The following is a 13,690-nucleotide window of genomic DNA, read 5'->3' on the forward strand; positions in this document are numbered from 1 at the left end:
ATATATATATATATATATATATATATATATATATATATATATATATATATATATATATGTAGAGAGAGAGTAGAGGAGATAAAGATGAGGCCAGGAGACCTAAAATAAACATTAGTAGGATGGTATTAGCAAGCTAGGAAAGACTAACTGCTGTCAACTCAACTCACAACTGCATTATATATGATGACCTGCTCATGGATAGAACCTTTTCAGTTTTCAGTGTTAGCATGAATTCTTTAGGTACAAGACAAGGAATGGTCAGATACATGCTGAATATCCACTATGTGTGTAGCTGTATATTAGCTCCGTTCCACTCTACTCTCATTAAATCGCATTCATTGTATCTGGCTGTGTCACTGCGTCGGCAGCTCTCTCTTCACACTGATGGTCAGGAGGGGTGACAATAGTGCAGTCAGGAAAGAGCGTTCAGTGCCCAACTTCACAAATCCCCACCTTCACACAGCCATACACTCAAAGCTAAGCGATACCAGCAAAAGCACAGCAACACATTGTAAATTCTGGTGATCAATTTTAATATCTCATACATATCTCCAGCAGCACTGGGCCTTTGGGATCTGGGCTTAAGCCCAGGTAAGAGTTGTCATTAATGCATCTCTGCTATAGTGACCATCCAAAGCTGTTATTTGAAACACAGCAGACAGAGCAAAATGTAAGCCCTTACTAAAAAAGTAAAAAAGTTATATAAAGATATAAATTGACCATTTATATTGAAAAAATGTATTCTGTCTGAATACAGACCTACTTTTGAATATCAGTCACGAGAGAAAGATACTTTTAGAGTCCAAAAACATGGAAGGCTACCTTGGCTAACCAGTTTAAGCTGGTCAGCACCAAACTAACCAGCATAAACCATCCTGGAGTAATAATTATTTTTAGCATGCATGCTAACACTAGCATTTGTAGCAGCTAGGTTTGTTAGTTAAACCTTGAACTGCTTATTTTGTAGAAATACTGCACACTGTATTTTTAAGAAGTTAGCCGCTGTCAGTTCAGGAAATATATGGACTTTATCACGTTGATCTAGCATGTGTTTTAGTATGAATGTTTATGTTTATTGCTGACTGGAGGTATTGTGTATTGTGATATGGGCAGGAATAGACTGCTGTGCTATACAAGTGAAAAGTGAGAGATGGACTGAGAGAGAGAAACTGAGACAGCGGGATAGGGAGTGTGGTGAAACTCTTTTTCATGGTGAAAGCATGCACTGCACTTTTACTCTTGGCTCCTACAGCCTGGTCACATTTCTAGGCATAGGCAGAAAAAGACTGTAGGACACTGATGTATCAGCTTCAGAAAGCAGCATGCTGTGTACACTTTCTATGGTGAAAGAAGACCAGCTTTAGTGCTAAACCTTCTGAAGCTCTTGTGCTAAACCTTTCTTCCTTCGGGTTGACTGGGTTGATGGAGGACTATGGGATGACATTAGACTCAAAATGATTAATAGATGCACGCGCAATTATCCATGTACTGCATACATTTTATACATGTATCTTACTAACCACAAACAAATGCCTTTCAATTTGAGTCTGTGGAATTCTGGATTAAATGATTGTGCACCGATTTGTGCAAATACAGACATGTTTGTGAATAAAAATGTTCTGTTCTGCATTAATATATCATAAATTGCTCATTGAAAAAAGGAATCTGTGCATATGTGGATCAGGTGACACGCGTGCATTAATTGATGTCTAGTTCCAGTCGATCTTGTTCAGGACATGTACAACTTAACATTAAACAACGGAACCACAGATTAGATCAATAAAATTACAAGAACAACCTTGACATACCAGGTTTAAAGTGATAGGCTATGACAATTGTTCCAAATCTGTATGACTTTCTTCTGTGGAACACAAAAGAAGATATTTTTATGTCTTAGACAATAAAACATGTACAATGAAAGTCTGAAAAAGTCAGAAAGAAATGAAAATCAAAAAATATTTCAGCAATGTGTGATTTTGAGTGTGGTTTTAGTGTAATAAAATTATTTAATGTCTCTGTGCTCATTGTGACGCACATGCAGCAGTCTACCTCATATTACGCAACCATCCTGCATTATGTGTGCAATATAAGTAAACTTCTTTTTTGATTCTCCTCCTGGCACACTGTAGTGTGGCAAGGCTACACTTTATTTTCAATCTTTAGAAAACCCACTCAGATGAAATCAGTCACTGTGATTCAACTACTTTTTCGAGTGGACAGCTATTTACACAAGTGCACACACATGCAGTTGACAGTAATAGAAGCAATGGAAAATGGAAGAGACCGGCTATCACAGAAACACCCAGCTCAGAGGCAGACCCTTGCTTTCCATCTCCCCATCCACACACAGACAATAAAATAACCTTTAGACAAAATGAAATTGGGCAACAGAGCCAGGTAATTGGTAAGGCCATTAAAATGTGGCCTTATGCATGCAGTGCTCTCTGTGGGAGGAGGGCAGTGTGCAGGCAGCTAACTGTGGGTATTTATGGACTCCCTTCAGCATAAACAGAGCTACTGCTCTCTTTATACATCATCTGAATGCATGACCTGACATGCATTTTGAAATTCATAATGTGCTGACGGAGTTTGGAAAATACAGCTAAATGACTAAATGACACTATATGACACCTTTTTCAATTTATGCTCATAAAAATTTCATCATATCAGGGAATTACAATCTTCAGAACCAGAGGAAAAGACGGATGGATGGAGATATATATACAAAAGAGTGCTGTGTGAGAAGTATTGATGGGTAATTTAGACTCAATTTCAAAACCTAGTGAGCACCTATAGACGCTACATTATAAGGCGCCGGTACTCGAACCCGCAACCTCTAACCATTAATTCGCAACTGTCCCCATCAGCAAAGGACCTCGAGTCGGTAATCAAACTCGGGTCGCTGGAAGCACAGTTGCACTACATGTGGGCGCACTAACAACAAAGCCGTCAGCACTGACATATAATGTCACGACACAAAGGATTCAAACATGGAGGACATGATGCCATCGGTACAGCTAAATCCAGCGGCACACATCAATCACACAACCTTTAGATATTTAAGTTAAAACAGACATGCCAGGGTCACAACAAATGCTGCTCATCTCCCTTCCTCTCACTCTCAGCAGAATCCATTCACACGGGCAAAATGTTTTTCATGCTTAATAGATACATAATTCTGCCATCGTTTACTCACTCTCATGTTGCTGTCGCTATTTTTGTCAAATACAAATATTTCATGCAGTTGACCTTCGCAAAGACCCGGCCCCCTTAGTTACTGTTGCAACGTCCAACAAGCCATGGCACTCTCACACTACACATTATGAAAAGTACATTGCATAGCAAAGAGGACACTGACAACGCGGCAACAGACAAGACAGAGGAGGTTACTTTTGGTATGAAACAAAGTCTCAGCTTGTGTTATTTTTTAAAGAAATTCAAACAATAAATATCATTTTGTGGCTCTTTAATGTGTAGTGACAGATCGCAGTAGTGCCTCAGTTCAAGCGGCATGTGAACTGATAATCTTTACTAGTTATAGCACGAAATAAACATAAATGAACATCAGAAGGTAGCTTGTTTCAACCACAGAAAGACGTCAGTACACACCATTTTTCAAGTTCAAGGCCACTGTCGTTAATCTACTCTCCTGTCTGTTTTGTTTGTCGGACGGATTCGGCGTTATGATTGGTCAGATCGCCTGTCAATCGAACTCCCCTTGAAGGTTGAATTGAACTGTTGACTGGAGCATTCAAGCATTAAAACACCATAGATATGATAGATAGATAAAAGTGGTCCATATGACTTGTGTACTAGTGTCTTCAGAATCATTTTTGAGTCAGACTTTTCAGTAAATTGCTTGAAGCAGTTCACAAAATGGTCTGAGTAAACATTTTTGACTGATGTGTAAATTAGTGAACAATCCACATAATATAGCCTAATTATTACCCATCTTTGCTCAACAGATAAGATTAGCTAATATACGTTCAAAATTCTCCCCACAAAAGCCCTGAGAAGCTTTTTTAAAATGGCTTCCACTTGATTTCAAAATAATCATAAAAGCCATTGTGAAAATGTAGCACTTGAACATGTACGGAGAAAGATGTCCTCTTGGGTGTTTTTAGTTTGTGCACATGGTTTCAAGTGATGAGGAGACTCAGGTTTTCATTATCTGAGGTGTCATTTTTTAAAGTACAGCATGTGCTTAAGCTCTATTGGGGACACACATAGCATTTATGGAAAATCTGAAGCACTGCTGTGTTTTGGGATGAACACTGGTGCTTCAGGGAAATTGCTTCTAGAAGCTGGGTCAGTAAAGCAGCCCACCCTCCTCCAGTGTGTGAGCACGTATATGTCAGAATATATGTTCATTCTCTTATCAGGACATGCATTTCACCATTTAAACCGCAGTTTTAAACTGTTTGCCATCTAAGGGAATTCTATGCCTCATCTCCTTTGTAATAAGGGTTTTGCACACCTATGAGAAAAGGTTCTCCTCAGGGAAAACTCTCTCCTTGCTTGTTAGGAAAGTGTGTTACTGTGTGCTGTCTTCACTCTGAATAGTGATTATTGTATAATTTACCCTGAGGGAAAGTACATTGCATAAACTATTTGAGCTCCCCTTTTTTTCCCCAAATTGTGATTTAATCGCTTAACTGATCTGATTTCTTTGATGTCTTCCCATTGTTTCATACTCCACGATGGCACAAACATGTGTGGATACAAACATATCCCGATATTAAAAAACAGTCATGCAGATGCACTTACAAAAATAGTCCTCTTTTGCCTGTAGGAAATTGGTGAGGTCAGCGGGATCCGGATTTCAGATTTATTTGCAAAAAAGCTCATTAAGGGTTGACCTTGTCCATTGGGGAATATAGGATGACATGAGGATCCCGGGAGAGGTGGGAAGTTATGCCTCATTGTCATTCATTCCTCATAAGGGCAGCAGGGAGCATAGTGCGTTTAAGATAGCGATCAGGTTTTCTCCCAGAACATCCTGTTAAGTAGGCCAACGGGCTATTTCTCCTCATCTCATTAGCTTTTCACTTTGAAATAAATCCCCTACCATTATGTTTTGTTTTAAAACGTTTAGAGCATTAATATTTATGTGCTCCTCAAACCTGATTCTGAACTCCTGACTGTTTCCATTGCAGCTGACATAAAAACAACCCTTGTCCACTAAGTTTTACAGTGTAGTCTACGATTTGTGGTTTTAAACCGAGGACCTCTTTTACAGGCTCAAAATGTCAGAAAATAGTCTGCAGAAATATAAATAACAATGAGAATACAAATTATATAAATGTGAAATATTGTAACACTTAAATCTGTTAACTGGCAGCCATAGAAAGGAATAATATTGCAAATCACATTAAACTGTAATTATTAGCATATACAATTTCTATCCTGGAACACTGGATCACTAAAATGCAGATTTCAGTTCTTACAACACTGCTGGAGTTTAATACACACTAATATAGCTAGAGCAGCGAGCTTTGTGGTGCACTTATATTGATGCATCTATAATCTGAATGTGCACTTCAAACATGTAAAAATACTAGGAATAACTGAATCAGTTTTGTCACCCTTCATCCATGAAATTTGGCCCTGGGCCCCTTGAATTCAAGTGACGGCCCTTAATATATTGATAAATGTATCCTGAAAGTCACCTTGGGCTATTTTTTGGATTACAGTTTCTCTGCTCGATAACGATACTGCACATAATATGCTGAGAACTGAGTGTGTGTGTGTTGATAAATTTAGATGTAGTCATATTGTCTGAGCTGTCACCTTGGAATTGCTGAATAGTCTCCACATAAAAAGTGGCTGTGTGTGTGTGTATGAAAGCGAGAGAGAGTTCTTTGAACAACAGAATATTGCTCAGAGGACATCAAAGACAGTCGCTTCTCTATTCGCTTCTGTTTTATCATCTCTCCATTCAACCACTAACAAACAGGCCAAAGGTCCAGTGGACTGATGCGAAACATATTGTTCCTGTATGCTTATTGACTCACAAGGCTACTTTATCCTTTCTGACACTCTCTGCTCTGCTTCCATTCACTGATCTGAAAGGTTTAGGCTTTTCTATGGCAGCAGAGAGCATACGCCTGGAGTCCAACCAGTATGACCCTGAAGAAATTATAAATCTATTTTGGACAATTGGATATTAATTATCTCTGATCTAGCTCAAAATTCAACTGTCAATGATGTTAATTTTCATACAATTAAAATACATGGTGGTCACTAGTTTTCATGTTTAAAAATGTCTGGATTTGAACCATGCTAAACAAAAACTATGCCACTAGACTATCACATCTTACACTGTCAACATAAATGTGAGAAAATATATACATGTCAGCCTGAAATTGGAGCAGGCATGTCCCATGCTTCTTTCTAAGAGACTGAGAGGTATTGATTTGTGTTTGCTACATTGCATCTCACAGGAATATTCATTCTGTTCTCATTCTGACCAGACAGCAGTGTGAACTAGCACAGAACAAAAAAGCCAGACAGGAGGTTAATGAGCTGGCTGTCTGGTGCAGTCTTAACAACTTGGAGCTGAACACCCTCAAAACTGTGGAGATGACCGTGGACTTCAGGAGGAACCCCCCCTGCACTCCCCCCACTCACCATCATTACAGAGCACCGAAAACCAGGACAGCCAGGCACAATAAAAGTTTCTTTCCCCAGGCAATCTACCTCATGAACAGTTAATGTTCTCCCATTGTGCAATTCAAGTACAGTATGTGCAATAACCTTATACTTATTTATCACCCTAAACCCTAGTACATCCCTACAACTTATTTTTTTTATTCTATTCCTATTCCATTATAGCACACCTGTACATACAATTTATTCTTTTTTTTGTGGTTTATATTTATGCATGTGCATTTTATTCACATCTCACTTTTATTATCTGTGTGTTGTTGTTGTCTCCGTGTACTGGAAGCTTGTGACACTATAACAAATTCCTTGTATGTGCAAACATACTTGGCAATAAAGCTCTTTCTGATTCTGATTCTTTTTGAGATGATGAGAGAGTTAGAGAGATGGCTAATGGGACTGTTTAATGAGAGGCCCAGATGACCTTGTGAAGGACTGTAGAGAAGCCCTATACTGACTGATTACAGCAGAGATGAAGGGAAAAACAAAAGGAAGAAAGAGAGAGTCAGAGAAGCGGATTGGTTATATAGGTAACTGATAACATACATCACTGAATCAGCATCTACACACAAGTGCAAATGGGCACATGGAGTCTGAAAGTGAGTATCAGTGTCCTGTCTGCATCTCCTGCTGGAGCACACCTGCTCCTCCCATGTTAATGAAGAGTCTACTGCAGTGCTGCTCAGACACTTCCAATACATTCCCAGAACAACACTGCACTGCTCATTACTGTGCCATTGTATTGAAATTCCTCTTATTCCTGTGTATTCTTTATCTTCACTATTATTTTCTGCAACTAATTCAGCACAGACCACTTAACTGTATTCAAACTTAGTTTTGTGCACAGTGGTACTCAAAGGGGTCCACCAAATCAAACAATGGGTTTATGGGTGATAAAACAGCTGATAAAAATCATCACAATAATCCACACGTAATCCAGTCCATCGGTTAAAAAAATCTTGTGAAGCTAAAAGCTGCATGTCTGTAAGAAACAAATCCATCATTAGGCATTTCAAATTTTAAACGTAGCTTCTGGACAAAACATGGATATAATCCAAAATAACTCATCGTGGATGTTATATTTGTTTACTGAATTCAGACTCAACCTGATTTTGATTTGTGTCACAGAAGTGTTGATTCTCATGGCGCTCAAGACAACGGCTGGATTTTAAGATGCTCTGATGTGGCATTTAATTTATGCAGAATCAAAGCTTTAAACTTAAGCATAAATATATAAATTATTAAAATAAAATGAAATAATTATGTTTTCACTGTCTTAAAAGTACTAGTATTTCCTTCAGGGAATGCAAATATATTTTATATGCAAGCACCATCCCTGAGAACACATTTTAGTTTATGTTTGCATCTTAATGCCTTAACTGAAGAACAAGGTCACAAACAAGCTAAAAAAGCCAGTTCTGTCAATAAAAAGGAACTTATTGCTGCCTGAGGAAAAGGTTGTACTCCAAACATATTGAACTGCAGGATGTGCTTACATGTTTTATGGACTTTTTTCTTTCTTGAGACCCTTAACAACTTCAAGCCACTGCACTTATTGTAGACATAATGTTTTACATTCACAAATAACATTTGCACCATAAAACATCTCTACTTACTACCAGAATTTGTGTGTGTGTCTCTCTCAGGGCAGGGTAGGTTTATGTGTTTGTGAGTGTACAATTTATTGCAGTCATTTGAAGCTGCAGAGGGCAGAGACAGTTTGAACTCAGGGGTGTTTATTAAAGATTGACAAATGCGACATACAGAAGCGGGTCAGAGGTTTAAGCACCTTCGTTCATCGCTTGTACCGCTGTTCTGCTCCCTTCTGCACCATTACAATGTTATTACTTTACACTGATGGACCGCTGCCAACTGTTAGGCTTTAAATAGATCAGGTATTTTCATCAAATGAGAGTTTTTGACTAACAGTACTCAGTTTAGGCATAATTTGGGCACATAACAGCATCTTTCTGCAGTAAAATAATTCACTTTCCAAGTTTGTTCCCAAAACACATACTTATTTTAGTTATTTGTAGTTCTCAGTGTTCTAGAAGAGGATCACAACATTTTTATTTCTGTATTTTTTATAAAAGGTCTATAAAATTTTATTGAATTGAAAACTGTATTTTTGAGGCAATGGTAGCTCATTGATTTAATTATGCTTATTGATTCTCTCTGCAGGCTTGGAAATGATTGAATGTTTATGATTATGGCTACCTAGCAAAGCAATATAGGCTACTGTATAATACACGGTTTTAAGGCAGATAAACAAAACTGGCCTGGCTTTTTCTTCAAATAAACATTAAAACAAAAAAATTTTTAATTGGCCCTTAGTGGTCATGTCACCCTTTTATTCAGTATTCAGTGTGATGTCAAAGCATTTCAAAAGCATAAAAAAAAAAATGCTCAAGGACAAATGTAAGGAGATATTCAGCAGCGAAGATCAGTATACATTTTCCATCATAATTCACAGATTACTACAAATCTAACTGCAGTCTTTATATAAAAACATTAGAACAATTAGAATGACCAGCCACATCATGGGGCAATTGTAACACTTGAAAAAATAAATTATATTAACCCACTTTATCACAAAGAATACTCAAAGTTAAAACTAATGAATAACAGAACGATAGAATGCTAGCTAGAACAATGTAAGGATAGATGAGATTGAAGTGTGTGCAGTGTCTCCCTGGAGGTATGTCTCCTGGGCTTAAGTGAAGTATTACTGTAATAAGCCTTAAGCTAAGTAAATCAATAGAGAAACAAATTGCTTTTGGTTTGACTCTGACAAAGCTCTTAACCTCTTTCTATGTGTGTAGTCTGAATGTGACTAAGGAGATCACAAGGATGCTTTAAGGGATAGTGGTTTACCCCAAAAAATTTATTTGGTCATCATTTACTCAACCCTTAAGTTGTCCCAAGCCTGTATGAATTTCTTTCTTCTGTTGAACACAAAGGAAGATATTTGGAAGAATGTTGGTAACCAAACAGTTGCTGGTAGCCACTGACTTCCATAGCATGGAAAATAAAAAAATACCATGGAACTCCATTGGGACTGTTGTTACCCACATTCTTCAACATATCTTCTTGTGTGTTCAGCAAAATAAATACATTCATACAGGTTTGCAACAACATAAGTGTGAGTAAATGATGACACAATTTGAATTTTTGGGTGAACTAACCCTTTAAAGCTTTGTGTGTGTGTGTGTGTGTGTGTGTGAATGAGCACATGAGGGACAGAGAGAGAGTCCTTCCACTACAGAGTGGCTGCAGAAGTGACACTTGACTTAGACATAAGGTACTCTTCATCAGCAGACACTCAGGGTCACACCTCCTGCTGGTGCAATCACACTGTACTTAACACGGAATAGAGCAGGCTTTTCTCTCTCACACACCGGTTCTCTTTCTCTCCCCCTTTATTTTTACCCCCTTTCTTGGTGTGTGCATGTGCACTTGTAAACATCAGTGTTAACAAGACAAAAACATGCAGGCTGTCTTTTATCATTTGGCATCCTTATTTATTCTTCAACAATATGGCTATCAAATGCATCCACAATTAATGTGGCTATACTGTATGTATACATATATACATCGAGCTAATGCTTTTATGTGACTTGAAGCTATAGGAGTGGATCAATTTCAAACTTTGGCTTTGGTAATATACCAGCCTCTGAAACCTTAGCATCAATACTAAATCAATATCTTGTTTATCAAAAGGCTGTTTATCAAAATAACTGATCAATGGAAACTAGGGCTGTCAAAGCATTCAATAATTAAATGTCAATAGTAATTCATGATTAACCTCATTGTTTTAGCACATTCACTTCCTTTTCAAGGAAGAGAAACAAAATAAAGTGTTAATTTATTTGTTTTGTTATTGTTAACTAAACCTATATATTTAAAATGGTTTTCATCAATTGAAATAAAGCTGAAATAAAATAAAATACAAAAATGATATGAAAAGCTGAAGTTCTAAAAGTAAAACTGAAATAAAAGTAAAGCTAAAAACATTAAACAAAAACTAATACAAATGACAAAAGCACATAACAAAATTACTAAAACTTTAAAATTACAATTAAAACTGAAAATGCAAAAATAAAATCTGATTCAAAATATTAATAAATACTACCATAGTATATAAATAATACTAAAATGACACTGCACATAACAGAATATATGCAAAGACAGGACAGAGAAATATTTCTACAACAGTGCTCACACTATATTTCTCAAAATGTATCAAAACACACAGGAAATACAAAAACTGAACTCGACGCAAATTTGGAAAAAGAAGTTTCCGCACATTTTATTTCTAAAACAAAGCTTTAAATAAAAATTCCAGTTTGATTAATTTTCAGTCTGATTCATTAATGAATCGTTAAGAACAGTTTTTGTGAACTGGTTCAAACAATTCATCAAAAAGATCTGATTCAAAAGAATGATCACTATTACTCAGCCAGGTTTATTGTGCAGAGCTGTGACAGTGCTGCTAACCTCATTTGCCACATTGAAGCATTGTATTTCCCCTTTTACAATAAATGTCTTGCCGCTGCATTTTACCAAACAGAACAAATGTAAAGACAAGATAGAACTACAAATTAAAGGTTGTCTCAGGACTTTTACACAAAAAGGCAGTATAAAACAGTACTTTGGCTTAATTAGCTGCTCTATAAACAAGTGAATAATTACCATTATCAGTGAGTCAGTGAGTCAGCCCACTATTTTTCTGAGGAACTCGGTGTAGCCTGGAAAGCTTTATAGTCATATAATGTTATTAGAAGAGCTGTTGTTTTGCTAATAGTACCATCAATATTAAATTAACCATCTAAAATGTATGCTCAATATATTCTTTTCCTCTGCAGCTCTGATATCGGCTGGCTGTTGCACCAGCTCCTGTAGAAGTGTCAAGCTTTGGGACAGGTAAGGCTCACATCTGTACAGTGCATGTCTGTACAGTATGCATGCTATTTATGCATAAAACAGCTCAAACGAGGATTAGCATGCCAATATTTCATACGGTTATATTTGCGTTGTGTTTGTTAGGTGAGTGTAGTACACTAACATTCAAAAGTTTGGGGTCAGTAAGTTTTTTTTTTTGGACAAATTAATATTTTTTTCAGCAACAACGAATTAAATTAATCAAAAGTAACAGTAAAGATGAAACAGAAACTAGCAGAGAAGTTACTATTTAATGATGCCACAGATTTATTTCAGAATATTTCAACCTGCAGGATAGCATTAGAATGATTTGCCTTCTTAATTTTGCTGAATACAAATCACACACACACACACACACACACACACACACACGCATGCATACTAAAACACTACATGCTACCCATTTCTGAAGAGTTAAATCTATAGGTTCAGTACAAATATTTACATAAAAAAGTTTTTCATATTCAGTCTTAATCAAATGCTTATTTCTCCCCACAGTTTTGATGCCTCCTGACCACTGCCTTGACTGGATCCAGTCGTGGAACCCTGGCTATGAAAGAGGATCCCTGTTGCTTTCATTTAACTTGCACTGACAGAAATGGAAGACGAGGAGTGAAGGACAAAAAAGTTTTTGCAGCAGTCAATGTCTCTCGTCCCCCTCCCTCACCACACTGGTTCCTGCTGGTCTCCCAATACAACTTACAGCCCTGCAAAACCGAGGCTTGGAGGAGGGATGCCTTAGGATTCAAACAGCTGGAAATAACACATTTGCCAAAAGGATTTCTCAAATGGGAGATTTAATCATCTCTTTTTTTTGCCAACAAAATAGACCTACCTCCTTTGAACGGAAGCAGATGGAAAAAAAAGTTTGAAATTGGGAATGAAAGGTTTTTACCCATTTTGTTTACAGTCACCGCAAAACACTCCTATAAACAAGATGCATTTACTCACAAAGCAAAACTGCATAAGATATTAAGGATAAGAGTTATTAAGAGAGTTTTCAGAAAATATGCCTACTTATTACATTTTGCGTACTCAATTTGTATATATTTTTTTGTTTTAAGCATAAACCTCACTCAATGTTGTCAGATTTATGCTTAAAACAACAAAATATACAATGCTAACATATGAAATATTAATATACATAATATATAATATTATGCTAAATTGCATAAGATATTATAAAACTTGCTCTAATAGATAATATAAGAGATTATGGGGGGAACATTCTATATATAATCTCTCATAACATCTCTTATGCAGTTTTGCTTATTTAAGGATGTCTAGATATTTTTACTGAAAACTATTTTTTTTTGCAGTGTGCCAAAATTTTGCACATACCTATTACCAAACCAGTCTTTTGCCTCTAAGAACAAGGGCATTTCTTAAGCTGTTCGAAGGTAAAGAGCAATACTGAATGTCAGTGGCTCACAAGTTTAAAATTTTAGCTGAAATCTGAATGATAATGACATCATGTCGTATCAATCACTGCCTGGCTTTTATTTGGACCTGTGTGAAAACAGTTCATTTACGACGTTGACTTTGGCCATGCGTAAAGCACGGTAGTTAAACACTTTACTATCTATAGTCGCTAAAGTCAAAAGTTAAAGTGGGAGGTGTCCTAAAACACCCCTCCTGTCTCTCAATATCCCATTACCAATCTGTTCGTAGATGCAGTTGAGTGTTGTGTGATGTAAAAGAAGCACATAGAAAGCTACTGCTGCTGCACATAAGACTTGTGTAGCCAGACGTTTTAGGCTTCCATTGTGTTGGAGAGTCCTCCTCTCGCGTCTGGTATTTCTGCCCTCACTGCTGCTGAAATCAAGCAGCCCTTTTGCAAAGCTCATATCTTGACCATTTCAATGCTTTGTGAAATTGCCAAACCCATTTTATGGTTCACCGAAAAAACAAACAAACAAAAAATATATATATATATTTTTTTTTCAGCCCTGGGGCTCTTTTAGAGTCCAGCTCTGCTTGTCCTCATATTCTCTGTTTTTAGACCATAACTGAGAGGTAAAACTCAGAGACTTGTCATCCCACTGGACTACATAGACCATCATGCCTCTGTTCTTACCAGGTATTT

The 13,690-nt window shown here is 37.0% G+C and overlaps 1 protein-coding gene across 2 annotated transcripts in view; it reads left to right on the top strand.

Moving 5' to 3' along the window:
• Positions 1-12,434, top strand: part of ccdc85a (coiled-coil domain containing 85A) — a 24,196-nt gene extending 11,762 nt beyond the window's left edge. The window contains exons 3-4 of one of the 2 annotated variants that reach the window (XR_001609236.1): positions 11,529-11,586; positions 12,103-12,114. Coding sequence is in view for 1 of the 2 variants with exons in the window: in XM_016272342.1 (XP_016127828.1) it covers positions 11,529-11,586; positions 12,103-12,118 (74 nt within the window). In the remaining variant the exon portion in view is untranslated. Of the gene's footprint in view, positions 1-11,528; positions 11,587-12,102 lie in introns of both variants that reach the window. The other variant, XM_016272342.1, reaches the window with a different exon arrangement.
• The last annotated feature ends 1,256 nt before the right edge of the window (positions 12,435-13,690 follow it).

Source organism: Sinocyclocheilus grahami, unplaced genomic scaffold (genome assembly GCF_001515645.1).
Source record: "Sinocyclocheilus grahami isolate Dianchi unplaced genomic scaffold, SAMN03320097.WGS_v1.1 scaffold69.1, whole genome shotgun sequence".
Classification (NCBI taxonomy): Eukaryota; Metazoa; Chordata; class Actinopteri; order Cypriniformes; family Cyprinidae; genus Sinocyclocheilus; species Sinocyclocheilus grahami.